The sequence below is a fragment of the Macrotis lagotis genome, chromosome 8 (assembly GCF_037893015.1).
Source record: "Macrotis lagotis isolate mMagLag1 chromosome 8, bilby.v1.9.chrom.fasta, whole genome shotgun sequence".
Classification (NCBI taxonomy): Eukaryota; Metazoa; Chordata; class Mammalia; order Peramelemorphia; family Peramelidae; genus Macrotis; species Macrotis lagotis.
In genome coordinates, this window is record NC_133665.1 from 181,884,730 (window position 1) to 181,911,342 (window position 26,613).

At 43.7% G+C, this 26,613-nt stretch overlaps 1 protein-coding gene across 1 annotated transcript in view; it reads right to left on the reverse strand.

Annotated features, from left to right (window-relative positions):
* Positions 1 to 26,613, reverse strand: part of ITGA9 (integrin subunit alpha 9) — a 360,075-nt gene that overhangs the window by 74,840 nt on the left and 258,622 nt on the right. Inside the window, exons 20-21 of the mRNA XM_074199051.1 lie at positions 4,713 to 4,799; positions 616 to 695 (exon numbers count right to left, since the gene is read on the reverse strand). Coding sequence (XP_074055152.1) covers positions 616 to 695; positions 4,713 to 4,799 — 167 coding nt within the window. The remainder of the gene's footprint in view (positions 1 to 615; positions 696 to 4,712; positions 4,800 to 26,613) is intronic.

The following is a 26,613-nucleotide window of genomic DNA, read 5'->3' on the forward strand; positions in this document are numbered from 1 at the left end:
TCAAACATCCAAGACTTCCCTTTGACAAGGGAAACTCATGACACAGGTAGCTTCTCATATATACAAAGAGTTGGTTTTCTTAGGAACGTTGGCAGGTTTAGCTTTCTATCTTCCCTCAACGAGAAAGAAATTACTATACTGGTTGTTGATTGATTGCTTCTCGGAGCCTAGAACTGAGGCTTGGTGATATCCCTAGCTGTTTTGGTCAGTGGAGAGGGCATTCTCCATCCAGTCTCCATCCCCACTCCCACTCTTTATGGGAGACTCGGTTGGCCAGCTCAGAATGGTGGCTGCAGCCTTCCAACCTCCACTGTACATTTCCATTCATGTTCAACAAAGCAAAAACTATAGTAGCTGATGTAAATTTCCTTTGTCTAGTAAAGGAACTCAGCCATCCCTCTTAGAGCATCTTCTCCAGGGGGTTAATAAAGGCCAGGAAGAAATGTGGAGCCCCACTTGACCCCATTTTCATCCCACCTTAGCTCAATAGATTTAGGAGAGGTGTGTCATTGCCATTCCCTGGAGGCAGCTACAGGACAAACCCTTTCATTCCTATTTTTAAAAAGCGACAACAGCCATGAAAAATGTCTTTGGCCAAGTTTGTAATGACCTTACCTTTGAGCAGACACGAAGAATTTGAGGATTTCCTCTTCCCCAGACAGGTGGCTGGTGTCAAAGATCACACTGAATTCATACTGGGGGGAGAGAAAGAGATGTTTGGCATCAAAGGACATTCCCAGCCCCAAAGTCATCCCCCTCCTTGTCCAGTGTCTTCACCTCCCAGGGGCTCCCTCCTTTGACAAGCTTTCCCTTTATGTACATCTTGAACAGAATCTGGCCATGTGTATCATTTCATAACAATCCTGGAAGATACTGCATTCTTTCCCTGAGGTTTCATTTCACAATGACCATTAGGTGGTGCTTTTCTTCTCCATATCAATTGCATTGGGTTTTTTGTTTTTGTTTTTTTTATTTTTGCAAGGCAATGGGGTTAAGTGACTTGCCCAAGGTCACTCAGTTGGGTAATTAGGTAATTATTGAGCGTCTGAGGTCAGATTTGAACTCAGGTCCTCCTGACTCCATAGCCAATGCTCTATCCACTGTGCCACCTAGCTGCCTCTGGATGCAGTTTTTAAAAAACCCACAAAGAATGTGTGTGCTCACATGGAGGCTTTTGAAGGTTTGTGTTTTGGGATTTTTCTTGTCTACACTGTCAATGACAAAAAAACAAATAAAAATAGCATTCCCAAATACAAAGAAGAATGGGCAGAAGAAGATACTAGAAGTTCCCTTAGGACAAAAGGTGTCTAGCAAAGGGCAGTGGAAACCTAGGCTGAAGCTTATCAGAGGCATTCCAGCTGACTTTGTCTCCTCATTTATGAAGCTGGAATGAGAATTCTTGCCCTAGCCCCACCCTGATGCTCCAATGTGGCAAGGGTGGAAACCCCCAGATAAGGAAGAAGGGTTCCAAGTCCTGGCTCCAACAAACAGAGCCAAAAGTTAGGATGAATAAGGAGCCACACAAAGCTTTGGACCAATGGGCAGTAGCCAATTCAAGGAGCTCCATATCAAGATAGTATGAGAAAGTTCAAGGTCAAGCCCAAGCTTGGTCTTGGTCAGAAAGGAGGGACCACTCCCAAAGTCCTCAAGGTTGAAGGAATGCAGGGGTCAATGAGGTGGAACAAAGCAATCAATCAATCAATGAGTATTTGCTAAGCACCTACTTTATCTGCAGAGACAAGAGTAAAACAAGTCTTGCCCTCATAGGGCTTCCATTCTATCCACAGAGAAAAAAGAAATTCATAAATATGGTATAAATACAAGACAAAGTAATAGATGTGGTGGGGGGAGGGACTTAATCAATGCTTATTGATTGATTGCCTGAGAGACCCATAATGCACTAGAAGCTGATCGATGGGTGGCCCAAGGACTGGATGACTCCAGGACGCCACAGCAGAACAGCTCATTTGGGTACAAAGGAAACAGTGTCAGATGTGGGTTCAAATCCCAGCTCTATGTGGTCCCCATTTGACAGATTAGGAAAATGAGGCTCATAGAGGTGATTTGACTAACCGTTAATTACACAGTTCCGGGCCTCAAATTCATAGATACAGCTCTGATGAGCTGGTCTACCTCCCCTCACTTAAAGATGAGGAAAGCAAGATTTGGAGAGGCCAAGGGGCAGAGATAGGATCTGAACCAGGCATTTTAGCTTCAAATCCAGTTTTCCCTCCATTATATATATGTAGAAATGTTTCGATGGGAAGTACGGTCAATGACTTTCAAAGGAAATTTCACCACCAGGTGGCACACTCATAAACTCACTGGATGACAAATCCAAGTCCAAAATCAGGAGTGATGAAGGGACTTGCCTGGGGTTCTGCCAGTTGCACACACACACAACACACACACACACACACAAACACACACACACACACACACACACACACACACACACATTCTAGTGTAAATATTGTTGCTGCTTTCTCCATCTTTCCCTTCTCAGCTCCCTCTTCCCAGCCTATTATCATTGGCCTTGATCTCAAAGCTTCCATTACTGTTGGGCCAAAGGCAACAGTTGGGCAAATACTCCCCCCCTGGCAGGGGCCCTCTTGGTAAAACACCGCCACATCTAGGATGGGGAGCAGGGGACCTGTTCCTCGCAAAGGAAGCCTCCTGTTCAATTGGTAAAAAGGCTTCTATATAAAGACAAAGGGTCTTCCCATTTTAAATGGGGTCCAAGGCTTAAAATTAAAATTCTCATTTTTCAGATAAAAAACCCAAAGGGTCCAAATTGATTCTCCCCCAAAACTCACAGAGCAAGGCCTGGGAGATAGAGGACAGAAGAGCCCTCCAATCTCCATATTTGTACTTGAATGTCAAGGCAAAAAGCGACCTAGACTTCTGGGTGATCAGTAAATATTGTAAATATATAACTACTGGTGAATGAATTAATGGAGGTTTGAACCTGGATCCCTGGAATACTGCAATGTATTTTTTTATATTTTAATTCAAGTGATTAAAATCATTTTGGGTGGATTAAGTTTGAATAATGAAAAAAGTCCTACGGTTTCAACACAAAAAAAGCAAGATTAGGGATCAAAAAGAGTGTGGCATAGTGGAAAGAGGGTTAGCTGTGTAGCAATCAGGTAAACTGAGTCTAAATTGCCTCTGCCTCTTCCTATCTGTGTGACCTTGAGAAAGTCACTTCATTTCTCTGGCCTCTGTTCCCTCATCTGTGAAATGAGAGAGTGAGACTAGATGATCTCCAAGATCCCTTTCAGTTCTAGCATAATGAACCCAGCATGCCCTTGAGTTCAGTTCTATAAGATTTATTAAACAGCTACTATTTTCAAGGCTGACCCTATGCTAAGTTAATGGAGACACATATGACAAAGTCACATTAAAAAAGTTCCTGCTTTCAAGGGGTTTACATTCTCCTGGGATGGGGGGTAGAGAAAGGGAGTGCTACCTGTATCCAGATAAGGAAATCAAGATTATTGGAGAAGGGTTTAATTAGTGCTCTTTGGGTGATTGGTAGACTGGGAAATTAGAGGGTGGCATCTGAGGTGATTCTTGACAGAAATAAAGGGGGGCATTTCAGGTTTAGGGCACAGCCTGGGCAAAGACCCAGCCACCAGAAATGGAAAGTCAAGGTCCAGGAACAATAAACAGACCAGTATGGCTTCTTAAAATATCCCATGGAAAATATCCCATGGAAGGTTCAAGGTTCTGTTTGGTGGAATGGGAGAGATGTTCACAGACCCCAAATTGCTTCTCAAGTGACTTTGTGAGCTTATATAGGCCAAGAGGTAATCTGAGTGGCACAATAATTGGGATGGCGGGACTTGGGAGGATCCAAGTTCTAATCCTGCCATACTTACCAATGGTATAGCCTAGACAAGTCATTTAATCTCTTCAAGCCTTAGTTTACTCATTTATGAAATGGGGTTGATAGTGACCCTACCTCACAGGGTACTCTATTTACATATATGTTAACTGTATATTTGTATATATGCAAATAAAGCACATGAGAGCTATTAATAATTGTGAGCATGAAAGAATGGGTGGACCCTTTCCATACATATACCATAGGAGCCATTCTGGTACAGTCACTCCAAATTAAAGTCTTTCTCCTTTGCTAAGCCCCTTGTTCAGCCATGTCTGATTCTTCATGAGCTCATTTGGGGTTTTCTTGCAGAGATATTGTAATGGTTTACCACTTTCTTGTCTAGCTCTTTTTTACAGATGAGGAAACTGAGGCACTCAGGGTAAAATGACTTGCCCAGGATCCCACAGCCTTTAAGTGTCTGAGGCTGGATCTGAATTCATGAAGAGGAGTCTTCTGAATTCCGACCCAGCTCTTGACACACTATGCCCCCCCCCCCCAGTTACCTGCTAACTCCTGTGGTCATGAGCCAAAGCTCACAGAGCTGCCGATGTTGGTAGGGAGAGGCAGGGATTGATCTTGGGGCCCATTTTTGACAGGATTACAGGGTTAGAGGTGGAAGGGACCCAAGGGCCACCCAGGGCCATCCTTGGTTTGTAGAGGAAGAAACTGGTGAAGGGATTTACCCAAGGTCAGAGAGGTGAATGACAGAAACAGTATTGGAACCCTGAACCTGGGTTAGCAATGCTCCTGTTACTGCATCTCTTCCTATGACAGGATTCAGGAGACTTCTGATCAGGAAAAAAGAAAGTCTGCTCCTTACCTTGGTCTTTGACCTCATGAAAGGAAATCCTACACTGCATTTGAGGAAGTCGGATTCTAACAGTTCACAGGAAATGCCCATCTCCTCCTGGAAGAGAAAAACACAACCATATGAGATGACTGAGGAAAGAGAGGGAGGAGGCCCAAAGAACTGAGAAAGTCCAGATGCCAAGGTCAACCTCTGTGACCAAAGGGCCACCCATGCCTGGGAAGAAAGATCCATGAGCAAGCACTTAGGAAGCACCTACTGTGTGTTGTTGGATCCATCAGCAAGCACTTGGGAAGCACCTACTCTGTGAAGGATCCATCAGCAAATGCCTAGGAAGCACCTATTGTGTATGTATACTTTGTGACACATGAGTAATGGGTCAATAGCGTGACCTGGAAGCCCAGCACCAGGAATGAGGATGGTGGGAATTCTGCTCTCCTCCAACCTACTTTGCTCACATCTGCGGTCCTGGGCAAAACATCACAAGAAGGGTAGTGATTGGCTGAAGCACATCTGGGAGGGTAACCAGGAAGGGTCTCGAAGACAAGCTACTTCCCAGCCACCGGTGGAACACAACTTCTGCACACAGGCCATCTGCCCCACACACACTAGAACCCTGGATTCTGCCCTTGGAACCCTCCAGTTCTGATAGATAAGCTTAAAGATCTAGTCCAATACCAAGCCTGCACAGAACTGCCAGGCTTCTCAATGCTCTCCCTTTCTACCTCCCCTTTAGGTCTTGTCTTTTCTCATTAGAATATAAGAGACCTGAGGCCAAGAACCTTGCTTACATGGGTATTTAAAGCACTGATGGAGTGACTGGGACATAGTGTCTCTCTGTCTCTCTGTCTCTCTCTCTCTGTCTCTCTCTCTGTCTCTCTCTCTGTCTCTCTCTCTCTCTCTCTCTCTCTCTCTCTGTCTCTCTCTCTCCTTTCTTGGAACATTTCCCCTAGAGAACAATACAATTGGGGGGTTCTGGCCTGCCAGCTTTCTTCCTCCACAGAGGACTTAAGTGGACACAGGAAGTCCTCAACACATTCAGGTAAGTGGTATATTTAGTCTCAGAATGAGAATCCTGGGTGGAAAGGGGTCTCCAAGTCCCCTAACCATGGACATATCTGACCCAGTATGCCTTTGCCCCCCCACCTCTGACTCACAGGTGGGATCCTACTCCAAAGAGAGCCCCATGACAGAAGGAACAATCTTGGGAGGCAGGGGCTCCTGCCTGGGGTTCTCTCTTCGCCTAGCCATAGCCTACATGAACTGCATCCTGCACTATCCAGAACATCACTATCACAACAAAAGAAAGGCCACAGCTTCAGAACTTGAAGATAGGTTTTGTAGCAATCTTTCTAGGGTTTCAAGACAAAGGACCTTCTAGAAGTTTCCCAGAAGAGTGGCTGGTACTTTTTTGACAGACAAAGAGAGGTGGGTTATTTCATCCTCTGGGGTCTATTTCAGCAAATCTTGTTCAATCATGAAGATAGGAGGGGGTACATCTGAGACTTCTGCACGAGACAATCATGAGGAGAATGCCTACTTTGAAGGATAGGACATTTTATGGGATCACAGCATCAAGGGTTCAGAGCAGGAAGGGACCTCCGAGGTCATTCTTACAGAGGAGAAAACTGAGCCACAAAGAGATTGACTTCAGGAAGACATGTGTTCAAATTTGGCTTTAGACGCTAGCTAGCTGTATGACCTGTACCTCAGTTTCCTCATCTGCAAAATGAGAATAATGACAAAAAATATTAATTTTTAGTGTTGCTATGATGATGAAATAAGATAATATTTGTAAAGTGTTTTGCACTGAAAGCATTGCATAAATTTAGAAAACAAGCAACAATTTAGTGCCTACTGGGTGCTAATCATTTTATAAATAATATCTCATTTGATCCTCATAAAAACTCAGATTTAATCCTCATAATAACTTGCTTTCCCTTTGTGACTGCCTCCAATGGATCCTCTCTACATCACTATGAAGATTAGGTGCTATTATTCTCATCCCCATTTTACACTTAATGTTGTGTCCTTCATTCTCGAAGGAGACCAAGACATCAGAGAGGTGATGCTATGACAAGCACATGAATTGAATTTGAGTGAGGCGGGGTTGTGCTAAGTCCCCAGCCTCACTTTCTCCTCCAGAGTCATGTGGTCCAGTAGCTGTATATGGATCAGGATGACTGGAAATGGCCCTAAATGCAAGGCAATCAAAGTCAAGTGACTTGCCCAGGGTCACACAGCTAGTAAGTATCAAGTGTCTGAGACTGCATTCGAACTCAGATCCACCTGACTCCAAGGCTGGTGCTCTACCCATTGAACCACCTAGCTACTGACACTGAGGCAGACCTGAATGACTTGTCCAGGCTCACATCACTAGGAAGTATCTGAGACAAATTTAAATTCAGGTCTTCCTGACTCCAGATCCACCTCACTCTCCAAAGGACCACACAGTTAAATCTGTATGAGTCTACAACCAAACTCTTTTCTCCAGATCCAATTTTTTACTGCCTTACTCTTATCTGTTCATCTTTAGCAATGTGCATTTGTGGGGACACATGGAAGACAAGAGAAGATCTGGGATTTAGGCTGGACCCCCTCAAACCCCAGAAACACAATTAAGCCAAGTCAAAGAAGGAGGAGCACCAGGCTTCCCTGAGGCCTGCTGGTATAGAATAACCAGCTCTTTTACCTCCATGATCAAACCCGGTCATTGCCCGAGTTGGCCACAGCAAATCTAACCTCGGTGTTGGCTTGTCAGAAATTTCTGTACTTTAATCAAATCATCACTGCTTCAGGATCATTTGACACTCGCCTTTGTAGTTGCTGAAAACATGCTATAAAATCCCCTGATTCCCAGAGTTTCATGCCTTGAAAAACACAGTCACTGGGTTTGAGTTATTACTTGTCATGCATGGCCCGAGGCAGGGCCCACATGTGCCAGTAATTAGGGAAAGCCCTGAGCAGGGGGAGGGTAATCTTCATGGAGACAGCAGAAGCCAAGGCAGAAGGGGGGACGGCAGAATATACCCCACAAGGGCCCAGCCAGGTTCCTCTAAGAAGGGTGCAGGACCATCTGGCGGATGGACAGACGGGGCAAAGTTCAAAGGCAATGGAATCTGCCAAAGATTAGGGAACTGAGATACAGGGAAGTGAATGTTTTGTCTGGACTCAAGCTTCTTCCTGAAAGTTGGGTCTTTGGATCCCAGAGATCCACATGCCCTGTCTAGGCTAATGCCCATGGACAGCTTTGGGTGTGCCCCAATCCCATCTTCTATAGGAAACCTTTCCCAGGCCTCCATGATATTTATGCTTTCCCTCTCTGATTGATTCCAATAGATTCTCTCCACATCACCATGATACTAGTTGCTTTTCTTCTCTGACTGACTCCAATGGGTCCTCTCTACATCTTATCTACACAAGTTTGTTTGCCTGTTGTCTCTGTGAGTTCCTTGAGGGCAGAGACTGGCCTTTGTGCTTCCCTTGAATTCCCAGCACTTTAACACAAGGCCTGGTTCACAGAGGGCCTTAATAAATACTTGCTGACGGGGCGGCTAGGTGGCTTAGTGGATAGAGCACCAGCCCTGGAGTCCAGAGTACCTGAGTTCAAATCTGGCCTCAGACACTTAATAATGACCTAGCTGTGTGGCCTTGGGCAAGTCACTTAACCCCATTTACCTTGCAAAAACCTAAAAAAAAAAGACAATAAATACTTGCTGACTTCGGCTTCCTCTAGGTCATCTGCCTTTAGCCATCATCCCTCCTCCCAAGCCTCCCTAGCACCTCCTTGGTGCACGGAGACAAGGCTCCATGGGACGGCTTTGGTAGAAGGCCCTTAGCAATTCTGCAGTCCTGGCTACCAGTGTTTTCTTCAGGTCACGGCCCTTCTTGTCTACTAGAACCCCTCCCAAAGTCCCTGAGTGTTGAAGATGGCATGTATAAAGAATTTCTGCTCAATGAACCTCAGTAGGGGCAGGCAAGGACTCTAGGGCAGTCAGTGAGGCAACAAACATTGTTACTCTAGGGAGACAAAGAAAGGCCAAACAGTCCCTGCCCTCTGGGAGTTTACATTTTATTGGAGTGAGCCAACATGGAAATATAAGGCGCATGTGAGATAGGGTGGATAGAAGGTAAGCTCAAAAGGGAATGTAAAAAGACCTTCTGCAGAAAATAGAACTACAACATGGCTTTGAAGGAAGCCAAAGAAAGCAAGAGTTGGAAGTGAGGTGGGAGAATGGCAGGCAGAGCATGGAATCGGGAGACTAAGGATCAGCAAGCCGGTCCAATGCAGCTGTATTAGGGAGTTTGAGAAATTTAGTAAAGTGCAGAAAGACGAGTGGAATCTAAAGTGCATCCAGGACAGGGAAGCAGATGCCAGCTACCAGTCTATAGGACTTACCAAATGAGTACTGAACAACAAGCCAACTTCTCTGTCTACCAGTCTCCAGAAAGGCCTGCCAATGTGGAATGTATGAGGAGACAGACTCTCCCCTTCTCCTTAACTCAAGGACTCCCTGGGAGTGGGGTGATGAATCATTAGCTATTTGTATGTTCATTTGAACCCTAACAGAGTATTCTGAGCATCATTCTGGTTCATGTTCCATTCTCCCAAGTTGCCAATGACCACAGGGACTTTGGCATATAGAATGAAGCCCAAAGAAAAATGTAAAAGAAAGGGGGTAAATGAGAGGATTTATTTTGTTTAACCATCCTAATTTCTTACATGAATTGTTTGTGCTTTTTCCCTAAAAGGGAGAGGGTGGGAAAGAAAGAACATAGATATTTTTCATTAAAAACTAAAATAAAATTTAATTTTAAAAAACAAAGTTTATTTAGAAGAATATCTTCTTGGTGGTCAAGTATATATGAGCTTTTATACTCAATGCCACTGTGGTCAGTTAGGCAGCCCCGGCATCCTGTTGACAGAACATGAAATAGCAGAATGGCTGTTCTGGGGTTCAGTTTGCACTCACTTCCCACCGGCTGAACTGTGGACAATGATCTGTTGAAAAGTGAATCTTTACCTGAAGGGCATGAAAAGGTAATGAGGAAGACTTCAGAGAGACACTATACTAAAGATAAGGAGAGGGGAAAGACTGTGGAATCAGAAAATTTTTTGCAGAACAAATGGGTAGTTTTGGTCATGACTAGAGGTCATCAAATTATAGCTTTAGCACTGGAAGGGACCCTAGAGACATCTTGTCTGACTGCCTTCACTTTATAGAGGAGCAACCGAGGGTCAGAGAGGCCCCCCAGGAAGAAAATAACAAAGCTCAGATATAAAATCAAAACTGCATCCAGCCTTCTTTCCATCTCTCTGTGTTCTACTCTATCATTTCCCTTGTAGCCTATGGGAGGGAGAAGTTATCTTGTCTAAGATGTCCATCATTTCCAAGATGGCACCATTCTGGAATGAAGACAACTCAGTAGTGAAGTTCAGTGTCACCAGGATAGCAGTAGGTGGAGCTATTGATAAGGACTGAAGAAGAAATACTCCTTGGCCCAAGTAGTCAATTCACATGAAAGGGACATGCTTGCCAACATACCACCATAACTGTAGCCACAAGATGTGATGGACAACTAGATATGAAATCATGGATTTGGGCTTCCTCTTGGGTTGTCAAAGCAATCCATCAAAGGATCAATTAATAAGTATTTATTAAAGGCCATATTCTGGGCCAGGTTCTAGGGATACAAAGGCAAAAGTAAAGTATCTCTGGTATTTGACCATCTTGGGGTTTTTCCTTGATAGCCCTCAATGGATGACCATTTGAATGGACACACTAAGAAGTCAAAGAGGTATGAATACAATGCATAACACAGAAACATGTTTCAACAGAATAGACCAACCCTTTCACCTTCTTCTTCATCTTGCCATCCCAAATTCATGGAGAAGAGAGAAGGGCCATCTTTTATTCATCTCAATGTCCCTCACTCTTCACACACACACACACACACACACACACACACACACACACACACACACACGTCACACTCAAATATAAGCACACACGTGCACACTTCCTTTTTCACAGCTATTTATGGCAGCTGTATGAACATAATCTACAGAGGACTATGACCCACAAGAGGGAAAAAAATCCATTTTGGACAGATCGTCTTCACTTTTTTGGCAACATGGACCCTAATTTTAACAAACTGATGAAACCTATACTCTTCCTCAGAATAGCAATTTTAAATGCATAAAATAGGATGACAAAGGAAACCTATTATATTTTTAAAAACATGTTATGAAAATGTTAAACAAGTTCATGGATTAGAATTCCTTCATGGAGGAGATCAGAGACCTGGTACAAACAGGAGTTTTCTTTTGACTTTTAGAGTCAAGGATGAAACTTAAGGCATTATTCAAAGACAGAACATGTATACATGTATTCTAGCTCCACTTCATGGCATGATGAGGGAAGGGAACAGGAAGAGGGAAAGGGGGAGGAAAAGGACAAGAAGAAACAACTGAAACCCAGATAGATGGAACCCACAGTAGTCATGTGGGAGGAGAGGAAGGGGATGGAGCAAGGGCTGATGTGGACAATTGGGTTGGAAACAATCTCCTCCCTTAATGACTAAAAGTTCACATTTCTATGATGCTTTGAGGTCTGCTGGATGATTTCCGAATGCCTTATCTCATTAGATCCCCACAACAAATCCCTGGGAAACAGGTAACATTATTTTTCCTATTGTGCAGATAAAGAAACTGAGATTGAAAGACATTCACCCAACCAGTGACCATCCTAGGCAGAATTTGGATCCAGGTTAGATTGGTGATCTCTGGTGGCTTCTGGGTCACCCAGTCGCTCATATTGTGAGGGCTGCAGAGTACTTGGGAAGGCATCCAAAGATGGCAGAGCAGAGGAGGAGAAGGTCAAAATCAATCAAGGAAAATCAGATCCATGGCCCTGGGGACAAGCATATAGGAATTATATCACCAATGTTCAAATTTCCTCTTAGTTATGGCCTTGCTCCAGAACAGAAGAGGACAGGGCTATGGGCATCACAACCATCAGGGAATCAGAGACGAACCACAGGAACGCCCAACTGGATCCATTTTTTGATGCATGATAGCCAATGCAACAGAACAGGGTCACCATAGCCTGACCCCACAAGCTTTTTGGAAGCTTCTTTGCTGCTCTTTTTCCACTCTTGAATACCACACTAGAAAGTGCACAAGGGTTGGCTGCCATTCTCAGGCTGTGTTCACCAACAAAGAAGACAGTGCAGAGGAATCTTAAATTCCTGGCTCTGCCCTCCTGCATTTTCATGAAGGTCTCCAAGGCATAATTCCAAAGACCTCACAATCCCTATGAGCATGTTTAGACTCATCTCCAGTGTGCTGCACCATCTAAGCTCACATTTGTTGACCATTCATCTCTGAATGTGAAACAGATTTTTTGTTTTTATTTGTAGAGTTCAAGATTTATTTTTGAAAGATATGTTTGTTTTCTCATGGATGTCTTTAGGGTTGTTTTTAATGCATGTGTCCATTCACATAAGGATGTAGAGGAAAGAGACAGGAAGACCCTATTCCAGTGCTTCACCCTATATATATATACTCAGTTCTCCTAGATTATTCTGATGAAGCCAAAGCTCTGATTTAGTCCTAATAAGAGTAATAAAGATTTTGAATATGGATCCAGCAACTGATTCTATCTGTCCTCAGAGAACTGCAAAAGTTAACCACCTAGTGAGAAATGATTGACTCCAGGAATTCACAAAATGGCCAAAAATACCTCAAAAGCCCTTACTCCCATATGGGTATTTTCCAGTACCGAGTGAATGGGAAAAAGGAAAGGGGGCAGGGGAAAAGGGTGCTAAAAGCTTCCCAGTTTTCAGCCAAGGAGGTGATGGTAAATATTTAACACCTGGTTCTCAGGGCATGGGGAGGAGATGGAAGGAAAAATATGTACTTTTAAATTTAATCTGCGTTTTTAACCACCTTTCTCCATCACTTTCTTAAGGTTAGACAATCAACCAAATAATGTCAAACCTTAACCTGTAGTCTTAATTTTCAAGGTGCAAAAACTCAATCTGAAAATTTAACAATCAGCTCCAATCTGAGCTATCTGTAGTCCATCACTATCAGTCCATCAACTAACAAAGTCATAGATACACTTAAGGTCACTTATTTCAGTCATGTCCAACTCTTCATGATCCCATCTTGGCAAAGACATTGAAGTGGTTTGCCATTTCTTTCTCCAGCTCATGAGGAAATTGAGGCAAACAGAGTGAATAGACTTGCCCAGGGTCACACAGCTCAGAAGTGTCAAGAGTTGCATTGGAACTCGGGCTTCCTGACTCCAGTCCTCCACTGGGCCACCAACCAACAGCAGTCACTGCCTAATGATGAGTAAGAAGACATGATTCTGGAACAATGTCCCACATCTACATTGATATTCTCACTCAAAAGGAAGCTAGGAGACAAGGAAATGGAGGGAGAAATCACAGATCCTCTGAGAGAAGTGAATAAGAAATCTGGTGGATGTGCATTGAGACAATGGGAAACATCTTCTTATTAGCTATTTTGTCATTCTGTTGAGTTAGAATGTCCACAATGAGATTAAGCCAACAGAGCACTATAGCATTAATGGCCGATCCCCAACAAGGACTATGGCAGAGGATGATCAAGTCAATGAACCATTTTCTGAGTCCTTTAAATCAGACTTGGAGACCTCTATGGGCAAGGGAGCATGGTGGAAAACCTAGAAAATTACATTGAAAAATGTGGTTCAAAGCCAAGGCATCAAAGGGCTCCGGTCTTCAGATGATTCAGAAGCTTCACACCTCAACATCATGAATACTTTCTTTGAAAGGGGAACTTTTGGGGGCAGCTAGGTGGTGCAGTGAATCGAACATTGGCCTTGGAGTCAGGAGTGCCTGAGTTCAAATCCAGCCTCAGACACTTCATAATTACCTAGCTGTGTGGCCTTGGGCAAGCCACTTAACCCCATTTGCCTTGCAAAATCGAGAGAGAGAGAGAGAGAGAGAGAGAGAGAGAAAACTTTAGCATAAATGTTAAGTGTGAGGTTTTTGTGTGTGTGTGTGTGTGTGTGTGTGTGTGTGTTTAGATAAATGGAGAGAGGGAGATAGCTCTTCCTAGCTGAGGAACCATGACTGCAGATGTCTCAGTCATTTCTGAATAAAGTGTCTGAAGAATCAAAGCATCAGGTGGTTCAAGCAAAGGTCATGGCTAAGACCAAATTAGGAAAAGGCCAATACTGGAAAGAAGGGGCTACGTGCAGTTATAGTCGTTCTAACCTGACCTATTTAGACAAGCTTCTGATTGAAAAAAAGTGGGAAAGAGATAAAAGTGAAGTAGTTGACTTGAACTATTAACATTTCCTAGAAAAATTCAACACATGGAAAATACTCACCCACAATGAGGCCGAGAGAGCCCAGAAACCATCCCAGCCAACAAACACTCCATCTCCCTGCCAAGCAGAGAGGCATGGCGGCCAAGGACAACACTACCTTGAAGCACATGGCAGAAGAGGAGAATGGATGCTTGTCAACAGGATGGGCTCACAAAGCAGCCTGGGCCAATTAAGGAGAAAACTACTCCTGGCCTAGAGCTGAAGGGCCAGGATGGGACAAACAAAGCACTGACCCTAAAGGGCCCTTCGGTGAAAACAAAAGGAGGAGAGCAAACAGGCATGAAGTGGAACAGATCTGCCAGGCTTTTCACCGTGATCAAATCTCGGTGGCACCAGATGGGGACTTCCCCGCCCCAGCACCCGACACACTAGGTGGGGAAGGAGTAATAAAAAGGATAATGTCAACAAGAGTAGCCAGACCTTTCTAGTCTTTACAAGGAGCAAAAATCATGCCAGAGGTGATGTAATTTAAAAGTACCAAAGAATTAAATGTGAGGAAGGGGGAAAGATTCCAAAAGAATGAAGAAAAAAGAATATTTATAGCAAACCAAGGCATATCAAAGACACTGACAACTCTCAATGTCTGTGTCTGCTTTTTTTCACCTTGGTAAATCTTTCATGACAATGAGCTTCTCATGCACTGAAGACATCCTTGATGAAAGCATGAAAAGGAAATAGGCAGATTTTTGCAGGGTAAGCTTCTAGGGAAGGCTAAATGTTGATAGTCACTGAGAAGCACAGAATATATAAGATCTTTCATGCTGAATGTTGGTTGATTTAAAGAAAGCATTTGAAATTATTGGTTCCATGAGATTACTCTCTGGGAGGGATACAGAGAGAAATCTGGGTCATGTATAAACAAAACAAAAGAGTAACAATTTTTTTTTCTTTAAAAGAAAAAATCTCGGGACAAAATGTTGCATCTAATCTTCCCCAATTAGATATTTCTTATTTGTATTTTAGAATGACACAGGATTCCTTGGCACAGAGATAGCTTCACTTTACCAATTTGCTCAGTATTGACCTAATACAAGGTGTGAAGTAAAGACCCACCCAGATACATACACATATGGGTGCATGTCAAATGCAAATTTAGATAGATAGATAGATAGATAGATAGATATAGATATAGATATAGATAGATATAGATATAGATGAGAGCACACCTTCCTCAATCAAATGCACAGGAGTCAGTTTAAAAATTCTTAAAAATCTGTTGCCAGGTTTTCTAAATGCTCCAAAAGACAAAGAATAATGAATAAATGTACCAAGCCCAAGCACATTTCAATGAAATTCATAGTCTTGTGAAAGAGCTGTATCTAATTATCCATATCCGATGAATGTGGGACCAGATCAATGGGGCCTTTTTCCCAGTGATCTGGCTCAGAACCTCCTCCCGCCTGCCCAGTCCATGCCCTCTCCTAATTTTTGCTGCACTGTCAGGGGTCTTGCCTGGGGTCACACACCCAGGTGGTATCAGAGAGATGGGCTTTGAAGCTGGTTCTCCTTCCATCTTGCCACCACTGGTATCGGACTATACCCTACAGAATGGGACTAGGCAGGAAAGTGTAGTGGACAGTGCACTGGACCTGGAGGCTGAGACTCTGGTTTCAAATTCTAACTTTGCCCTTTGCTCCTGAATGACATTGGATGAGTTACTCAAATTCTCTGGGTCCCAGTTTTCTCCCTGGTAACATGGCAGAGCGTGGGGCTTGACTGCCACAGATCTAGTTTTTAAAGACTCTTCCAACTCTAAATTAATAGCCTTTTGATAATCTGAAGTGCTAAAATACCCACGGAGGATACTGCCAGTCTCAACTGGCTCCCCATGATGACCTGCTAGCAGGAAGGGACAAGAGAGGGGACCTCAAAGTTAAGCGTGACCAGAAAGGGAGGTGGGTCAGTCACCAGAGCAAGAGGAGAGGATCAAAAAGGGAGCACACCAACAATGGTTCCTTAGAGATGCCAAGGCCTCTACCATATTAGACTTCCTTTATGGAGGGTTAATGGGAAACATGGTCAAGAGCACCTGAGAATCAGGAGGGGGGAGGAACACAGGAGGGAAGGGAGGAGGTCCCCCACCAGGGAAGGGGTGGCTCTGTCCCAGAGAAGAGAATGCTCTAAGATGGAACCTGGGCTCACAAACTCTGCTACAGAACCTTAATGTCCATCATCCTCATCTTCCTCCCAGCAACAGAAATTCAAGTCGTTATCAAATATTTATATTTGATATTTTATATATAGATAAATATATGTATGTATAAATATACATATATATATATATATAGAGAGAGAGAGAGAGAGAGAGAGAGAGAGAGAAACATAAGTGGGGGCAGGTACCCAGGAGTGCTACCTTGATAAGAGTGAAGGGGAAACAACCTCAATAATCAATAAGGAAATCAGGAAATCAGTAAGAAATCAGAGGGAGCTGAGTGGCTGCCCCTAAACGATGACTGATATCATTCTGAGCTTCCCCCCCTCATCTTAAATCCAATCGTTGGAGCTCTGGCTTAATGGGGATAACTTCCTCCAGAAAAAAATAACAAAAACCAAAAAAATAAAATGATTGAATTGCTAATCATAGTCCTTCAGCCATTTTCCCAAAACTTCCTAGGGTGAGCTACAGCAGTCCATGGGAGGGCAAGGATTATCCTCCATGTCCTCTAATGATTCTACTCTCAGCCAATTAAATTAGCCTGAGAACTGGATCTAGGAAGGTTTGGGGAAATACTACACAACCTGCTCTCAAAAACAAAAAGAAATGCCAATGTGCTTTTTGGTTCAGTATACAACGTACACATTTTCTACATCTTAAGTCTAGACAACGAACAAAACAAATCACACCCTAACTTGTAGGTTTGCCCTTTTCCAAAGTGTAAATGCTCTCACACTCCAGCACACCCCATTAACTAGATCCCACCCCTCGCCCCTTTCTCCCCACCCCCAACTGTACCAGATGTCTCGTCTGCAGGTTTGGATGGGCTGTCAAGGTGTTCCAGATCCTCTCCCCCAACACCTGGCACCAAACTGCTACCCCTCCCCAGGCCATCCAATGACTCTCCTACTCTGTTCTAAGGACAATAGCCCCTTAGGTACCAGCCATCTTTGCTCTGTCTCTCAGGAATGTGGTGGTGAAACCAAGGGACCAGAGGTCAGGACTAAGTACTAGCAAAAGTTCCTGCAATTAGGGTAAAATCCAAATTCTTCTGGGAAACATTTAACATCCTAAAACCTTCAACTCATCTTCTCAAACTGATCATCTCTCATGATCTATCCTCTTCACTGTGCATGTTCACCAAGCTGCCTGCCTGTTGCTCCTTTCTCTCATCTCCCACCTCCCTGCCTTTCATTAGGTGGTTCTTCCTGCCAGAAATGCCCTCCCCCAATAATTACCTAGCTGTGTGGCCTTGGGCAAGCCACTTAACCCCATTTGCCTTGCAAAAAAACCTAAAAAAAAAAAAAGAAATGCCCTCCCTCTTCCCTTCTGTCTTGGAATTACTAACTTAATTCAAGTTGAGCCTAAGTGCTATTTCTTACCAGAGACTTTTCCTGAACTCCTCAGTTTTAAGGGCTCTCCCGTTGAAAGTACTTTGTATTTCACCAGATCATAAATATATAGTTAGAAGGAGCCAGTGAGAGGTCAGCTCTCCCCCAACCCCTTCATTCTACAGAAGAGGAAACGGAGGTCTAAATATCTTTTACAAAATCAGCTGTTACGTATTGTGTTTACTGAATAAGGGTTGGACTTCACCCCAAATCCAGCCAGTTTTCCATGGTACCAGACATTTGGAGCATAAATATTTTTGTCAATATTTTCCCCCAGAAGGACCCAAGGCCCTGCAAGGACTTCTTCTGGTTTTCGTCTTAAACACCTAGTATTATAATATGCACACAGCCGGCGCTTAAGAAATGCTCATTGAATTGTTGACCACAATCAACATCCAAGTCCTTCCTTCCCTTGGCTCAGGGACTCAGCCCTCTCCAACTTTGATGCCACAGGAAAGGATTGTGAGTGATACAAGGGCCCATTCCCTCCAGTAAATAGGAGGAAGATGCTCAGAGCTTCCTACTGGATACAAGGCGACCAAGAACAAAGGCGGCATCCTATCCTCTGAAAACCTGACCCAAGATTCTGCCTTGAACCATCCCCTTGAGGCAAGGGGGGGCAGAAGCCAGCAAGCAGCTCTTGAAAAATGCTGGGGTTCTTAGGGTTCTTCTGTACAGTGTCAGATGCAGAGTCACAAGCATCTCTGTAGGCTAGCACCTAAGTGGTGAGTAAGAGGGTCTAGGGAGGGCTCAAGAACTCCTCCGGGACATGGGACTCAATGATTGCAGGCACTGACAATGGATAGTCTTCCATCACCATGCGACATGGAGTCAGGGTCCAAGTGAAAGTGCCCTGGTTGACCCTTCCTAATAACTCCCCCCACTCTTTGCTATCTAATCTAGAGACAGACCCAGAACAGAGTCACCCCTCAGAAAATGGGGGAAGCAGCAAGACAATGCCCAGGAGCCCTTCCCAGTAATATTATAAATCCTTCACAGGTGAGTCTTCCCCAAAGTAGGAGGGAACAACCAGCCACTCAGCTACTGCTGCAATAATAATATGGTATTTTAAGATGTAAAAAAGCATTCTTAGCCAGGAGGCCAGACAAAACACTTTGGTCTCTTTGACTTTGGCCTTCAGGTCCGGTCCCAGGCAGAGTAGATAGACGGACTCCAAAGTCACAGAGACACCAGTCCAACAGCCACCACTTCAGATACTTGCTGACTGTGTGAGATCCTGAATCCTGAATGAGGCATGAGAAGGGATTTGGCATGACTGTTCCTAAAGTCTGAGGGTCTCTAGTGATCCCAGGATCTTAGAGAAGCAGAGTGGGTGGTCTAAGACAAGAGCCGATGTGCTCGAAGTTACTGCAAGAATCCTTTCTGCTCCCATGGATCCCTAATTTCTAAGCTAGGATTATTGTTTGAGTCCGGAGAAAACATTTAAATCATTTAAATTTCAGAAGGCCCTGACCCAGGGAGCAGGCAGGAGCCCCCATAACTATGCCTTCCATCATCCAAATTTCCTAAGCAGTATTTAAATGCTTGGGATCTTCACACCTGTAGCTGCAAGATGCGATTCATAGCCCACACCTCAACCCAACGGATGGGAATTCAGAAGTTGACTCTTGTCAAATTTTGAAAATCTTGGGGTCAGTAATAATACAAGGGAAGGACCTTCTTGGTCACCAAATTCAGCTCTCTTATTTGCAAGGTAAAGGAAGCCTAGCTAATGGAGCAACTAAGGCTTTGTCCTCAAGTAGAGAACTTCAAGGGAATCCAGCAGCTGGAGAGACAGTAGACTTTAGCACTTAATTAGTAGAGTAACTGGTCAAAATAGGAAAACCCCCAGAGCTCCTTCCTGCTCATATGTACCCCTCTTTGGAGGGGGATGCTAACTACAGAGTCCCCATTCATGGTCTGCAGGATTGGCATTTAAAACACAATTACTAGTTTGGCACTGCTGTTGTGGAAATTGAGTTTTATCAACAGAAATAACATTAAAGAAGATGCAACCTAAGGACCATGGGGCCTTTTCATCCGAATTACAGCTGACATCTATATGCACCAAATCCCCCTCTTAGAATGTGAGTCCTTGATAACAGGGACAGATTTTCTATCTGTGTCCTGAATGATTTGCTCCTAATAAGAGCCAAATAAATTCATTCGTTTCATTTGGGTTCATGATGATCTAAGCACCAGATCGCGGTTCCAAACTAGATATCCACCATTCTACATTTTTATTTCAGTTTGCAGCCGCCTCCCCCCTCAAACCTTCTAAATGAATCAAAAGGCACACATTTGTGAATGTCGATTATTATTTGGCATTAATTAAAATGATTTTGTAAAGTACATTAAAATTATTTTGTTTTGAACAGCCTGGAACCATTAAGGAAAAACCCGGGCCTAAGAAGGAAAGTATTTTCTAAATGATGGATCCCTCTGCTGGGTCACACATCCACAGGCATATCCCTGTGATGGCCACTTCAAGGACAGAAGTTCGGGGAGCCCAGGCAGTCCTCGGGTGTGCCAAAGTGAACCAAGTCTGCCGATTCACTTGTTTAAGAAGCACAGTTGACTTTTGGAGGAGCTGCTGCTCTTGCCCAGAGCTGTGGAACATGTGGTTGAGGTGGGGCCTGGCCAGGCCAGCCAAGTCTCCACTAAGCAGGGGAGGCCGCCCTGTGCGCCCGACACCAAAGTAAACAGAGCCACCGTGAAGGCGTCTTGGACAGAGTATCCACTGGTTTCTTCCGTCTGTACAACATTAACCAGGGATTGGTCTGGCCTGACACTCTCTGGGCAAAAGTCACTCAGTATTCCCCTTTTAAGGAAGGCCCCTGAGAAGGCGGCAGAACCAGGGGCAGAAACGGCTGGCTTGAAGAAAAGCAACAGTGCGCTGGCTAGATCATTTGGAGAGTGTAAGAAAAACATTGTCAAAGCTTAGCCAAGAAAACTGGAACGTGCTCTGATGTGTTTATGACCCAGCCAGGCCCCGGTGACATCAGGGGTCACTGATGGAATGAGAAGAATCAAAACCCTACCAAAAATAACTCTCCGAATGCACAAGGCAGCATTAGCCCCATGGAGCAAGACAACCAGTGCAGCCGGCATAGGAAAAGGCTGATAAATTGGACTGGGGGACCTGGAAGGAGAGTCTGGGGGCATGAGGGCACTCTGGATCCAGGGGTGGCTTGGAATAGAAATGCTACCCCCTGGCCCTCACAGACCTGAGGGGCTTGCCAGTCAATTGAGTTCCTGTACCATTTATGATTACTGCTCAATTCTGAAAGCCAGCTACATTAGAATCAACTCAATGAACATCTATTAAGCACCTATTGTATGTTAAGAGGTGTGCACTAGAGAGTCAGACCGGAGTAAGAGAACTGAGGACATCCCACCTGGGTACATCACTTACCTCTAAATGACCTCAGACAATTCTCTAAGACTTGAAGGTGGATAGGTATCTATCTGCATCGATAGAGGTTGTTCCCTCACCAGTAAGAGGAGGAAGGACAGGAGGAAAAAGATACAAGACATTGCTGTGAGACCCTGAGCAAGTCTCTTAACCACTTTCACCTCAGTTTCCTCATCTGTAAAATGAGGACAATAGAAGCTCCTAAATACAGACTGTAAAGATGAAATGAGACTATATAAAAAGTGTTTTGCAAACTCTAATGTATGATATATTCATTGGTAGCTAACTATTATCATAATTATGCTGGAGGTAGGAAGATAAAAATCAAATATTTTCCACCCTCAGGGAGCTTATATAACACAAAATGAATACTCTACACTCAGAAATAAAAAACAAGACATCCGAGGAGTAAGATGGCATCAGCAAAGGAGAATGGAAAAACTGTCCAGTAACAGACTGGGTTGCTTTGGGTGGGATGGAGCTCCCCCATCACTGGAAGTGATCCAAGAAGCAAGAAATATGATTCCTGTACTAGGTGAGAGATTGGATTACAGGCCCTTTGAGACCCCTCCAAACTCCACATTTATAAGATTCTGGAATTCCATGATTCTATAATTCTCATATCCTTCCTACACGACTACATTTTGAAATCACACCTATGATTTCATCAGTGTAGGAAAATCCAAGCATGGAAACTTCCTCTACAGACACCAGTTAGCAACTCATAAGTAATTGATAATACTCTGATATTCAAAGTCCTTTAATATTTATTTCTCCCACCACATTTCCAGTTTTCTTATGCCTTCTCCTCATCTCACATGCTCCTCAGTCCAGTGCCATCGGTCCCCTTGCTGGTCCTCAGACAAGACCCTCCATTTCTCAGTTCTAGGCAGGTTCTTGGACCATCCTTCCCCATTCCTGGAACGTTCTCGCTCCTTATCTTTCCCTCTTGGCTTCCTCTAAGCCCCAGCTGAAATCCCACCTTCCTCAAGAAGCCCTTCTCAATCTCTCTGAACTCTGAGGGCTTCCCATGTTGTCTGCTTCCTGTTTATTATCCTGTCTATAGCTAGTCTGCACACATGTACCAGATTTAAAAAGAAATCAGAAGACGATCCCTGCCCTGGAGGAACTTATCATCTAATGAGAGAGCAACACGTAAGCAACTACGTACAAGCATTTATTAAATGCCTACTATTTGCCAGGCACAGCCTAAGATAGTTTGGAATCAAGTGACTAAAGCAGGGTCTCACTTACCCACCCTCTACAAGTCGACAAGGTAGGACTAGATGGCCTCAGAAAGTCCCAATCCTAGGTCAGGCTCCCATTCCCAACCAGATGAGTCTGGAAACTTGTCAAGGGGGCAGGAAAATATTTGGTAACTAATGATGTAATTCTATTCAAATTAATCTCTTTTATTTCTCATGTTCACATCTATGGTAAACACTATTATTATTTATTTCTGTTCATGTTGAAAGGGGGGTACAAGTTGAGGATACTTCAAAGAAAGACTTTGGAAATGATGGAAAAGGCTGGACTGCCTTGTGCAGCTGTTGAAGGAACTCCCATACCAGGCGTCCCCCAGGCTGCCCAAAACACAGACATTTTATTAATTTGTGACACAGAACTCTAGGAATAAATGCAAATGTCACCAAATGGTGGGAACTAGAAGGTTTTGAAGGATGTCAGCATGAGGATGTGAGTATGAGGCCAGAATAGAGAATAAAGAAAAGGAAAGACAAATTAGAAGTTGCCTCCTTTTCCCCTAGAAAGGAGAAAAGAGGCTGAGAGGTGAAGATCAAGCACTCTCACTCTTCTTTTTCTCCTCCTGATTAAGATAAAAACCTGAGAAAAGGAAGTTCAGATGGCTTCTTAATGAATGGAAGAATGATGAAACCTTTAGTAAGGACTTACCATGTGGGAAACAATATGTGAATCCCTGCCCTCAAGGAGCTTCCTTCTAATGGAAGCAGACAGCGCTTAAAGTGAAGCTGTGGAGGAGGGGGCAATGTGGCACTAGCACAGGGGCTATAGTTTGGAGATGGTGCTTAAGAAGTAGCAGGAGCTCTGGGGGGGTGGGGTCCAGGGGTAGAGACTCTGGTTAATAGAAAGAGCATGAGGCAGATACAGATGGCAGCCAATGACCATGGTATTGGTTTGGAAATAAAGGCCAGTAATTGTGCCTGAACTTTGTCAGTCCCTGAATACAAACACAGAAAATGCTTCTGGGGCAAGGAGCATGGGAGAGCTCAACTGAATGAACAGGACCACATCTCAGATGGTACAGACAGATGTGCCCAACAAGCTCCTGGCATTCAATTAGCTTAAAGACTCTGTCAGTCCTCTTTGTTCTCAAGAACCCAAGTCCTATCTGTGGCAAAGGGTTTTAAAAAGTTATTTGATGTGTTATTATAATCAGAGGAAATAAATAGGAAATGGGCACAGCTCACAGATTAGGCCAGCCTGCTTTCCCTCTACACTCAAACATGTTTGGGGTTAACATTTACATTCCCCCCATAATCAAGGCCAGTAGAAATTTCCTTAAATGTTTATGGTAATTTGTATTATTCTGTGTATAATACCTTATTTCTGGGGTGGCTAGGTGGCACAGGGAATACAGCACTGGCCCTGGAGTCAGGAAAACCTGAGTTCAAATCCAGCCTCAGACACTTAATAATGACCTAGCTGTGTGGCCTTGGGCAAGTCCCCATTGCCACGCCCCCCCAAAAATAATAATACCTTATTTCTACTGCTCTGAGGATGAACTGTTTACCACAGTGGGATAGAAATGCAAAGATCACACTGGCTTTGTCTTTGGATCTCCAGTCCCTAATAAAGAGTCTGGGACAGGAACAGGTCTCTAAGAAACACTTGCTGAATTACCAATTCCCTTAGTTCCAGGAGATTTAAAGGTCACAGCCTCATAGATCATATCATCAGAGGCTCTCTCTACCAACCCCCTCATTTGGCAGTTGTGGAAACTGAGGTTCAGTGCCACAGGAAGGAAAGGCTAGATTTGGTCCCAGGATTTCAAGCTCAAGAGCTAATGAAGCCAAACCAACTGGTCAAACCCTAAAGTGAAAGGAAGTGCCATGATGGTAGGGTAGGTTTGAATGCCAAAGGGACATTTGCCTAAAAAACTATTTTACAGAGAACTTATACAAAGCAACTGTTCACATAGAAGTCAGAAGAGATGATACAAGGACTCTCAAGGTCTTTCCAAAGAACTTCAGAATCACCTATGAGACCTGGAAGACACGGACACAGGACCACCCAGCATGGCGTGTCCTTATCAGAGAAGGCCTGTGCCCCGTAATGATGCAGAATTGCAGAATCTCAAAAGAAATATACAAGTTTAAAGACATTTCCATTCCAAATGTTCATGGGGACTAGTTGTGCCTGGCCTGTGGTAGAGTGTTCTGAGATCTCATTGTCTGATCAGCCACAATCTGACCCACTGTACCTTGACCCCAATAGAGTGATGCCATTCTGGTCCTCTTCAAGGAAAACAATGAAGGAGACCAGACTGAAGAGGTCAGAGGACAAAGGACCCTGGGCTTATTCAATGGTTGACTGGATTAGAGCATCTAACCCCAGAGGAGAGTATTTCCATGTGCTTCTACTATCAACAATTTCTTTTCTTGTCTGAGGAACAGAGAAGAATTTAGTTTCCAATTTTGGACACTGGACTTTTGTATCCACCTCCAGAACATGTGGATTTGGGTCAACACCTGACTGTGTACAATCCACAATGACCTCACTAGATGGATTCCTTGTTCGTGAATCAAGTCATCGTGAATATGAGCCACTACTCTTGAACTTTTACAAAGAACCTTAACCCTGTCCTTTGTTTCCACATAAAAATCAGAGGGGAAGGAGAGCCTGAAATATTACAGCACAGCATAAAAGCTAAGGTCAAGTCAGGAAGGGATTTGAAGGGTCCAGGTGTTTACTAAAAGAGCCCCCAGCAGGAAACACACCACATGGTGAGAAGGACCAAACCATTCAGATTTCCTCATTTTCTCTAAAATGGACCTTTGATTAATAGAATGCCAACTCTCTGAGGCCAGGGACTGTCTCCCTTCTGTATTTGGAAGACCAGTGCTCAGTCCAAAGCAGATACTAATATCAACTGAGGCATCAGGTGCAGGTGAGGGAAGGTGGGATTGAATGAGGCCTCTTTGGAGGCATCCTAGAGCAGATCCCATCCAGGAGCCAAATGGAATGATGGTCCTGCCCATCAAGGATGCTGGAATCACTGCATCATCTATTCTACATTCTGATAATCAAAGGTGGCCTTCTGCTTTTCTATTGAAGACAACGTAGCAAGAGAACAGAGTCAAAGAAATCATACCTGTTGTCTCCCATAAGCTGCATTTGTGGTAGTGAATTCAAATCCAGCCTCATACTCTTAGTAACTTTGTGATATAGGGAAAGTCACATTAAAACTTAACCTGTTTGCCTCAGTTTTCTCATCTGTAAAATGGAAATAATAACTACATCTCTTTCCCAGGGTTGACGTGAAGATCAAATGAAATAAAAATTTAAAGGATTTAGAAGTAGATACTATATAAAGGTTTATTTTCTCTCTTCCTTCTCAAAGAAGGACAGAAAAAAATGGAATCAATCTGAAATTCAGGGTGTCCATCAATTTCTCATGCTTAATAGGAAGGACTACTAAGGCCCCAAATGGATGTGACCTGGATATGTTTAAAACACCTGGAGAAGGTGATGATGGGGGATGGGACTGAGGCGGAGGGAAACAGTTGTCTATAAAGCAAGGTCCCTGGGAATGATAGGAAGCAAGCTTATTTGCCTCAAAGACAGATTCAAAATGGCACTGAACTCCATGAGCCATCTGAGAGCAAGGCTCCTTCTCCCCAGTCCAGACAGAGTTCTGGAACCATCTCGCTTTTCAGGATTTTATGAATCTTCTCCAAGATGGTTAATCCTGGCCTTTCCAGTACACAGGATTCACTGGAACCAAATAGAGCTTTAGTACAGATCAGTCTGTCAAATGCTGCCTTCCTAGGACTGCCCATGTGGAACTGTTATCTGTCCAAGCATCTTTGGTTAACTGCCCAATTCTGCCTCTATTCCAAAAATTGAAGGGAAATGTAAATTTTGTATTAAATTTGAAGTAGCCTATGTCATAGGATCATAGGTTTAAAAGTAGAAGATACCTTTGAGGTTATTGATCCAACACATTAAATTTACAAATGGGAAAATTAAGGCCCAATCTAAGGGACTTGTCCAAGTCATCTAGGTTGTCCGACTCTTATTATATAGCTGGCACCATAATACGTAGAGAGCTGCCTGGAGTAAGGAGAATCTCAGTTCAATCCACTCTCAAACATTTAATAGTTTTGTGCCCCTGAGCAAGTTACCTGATCCTGCTTGCCTCAGTTTCCTCATCTGAAAAATGAGCTAGAGAAGGAAATGGCAAATCACTTCATTATCTTTGCCAAGAAAATTCCAAATGGGGTCATGAAGTAAAAAATGACTGAAAGCAATTAAACAACATCTAACTCTAGAACCTGTTTTCTACTAAATGTAATATCCCTTATCC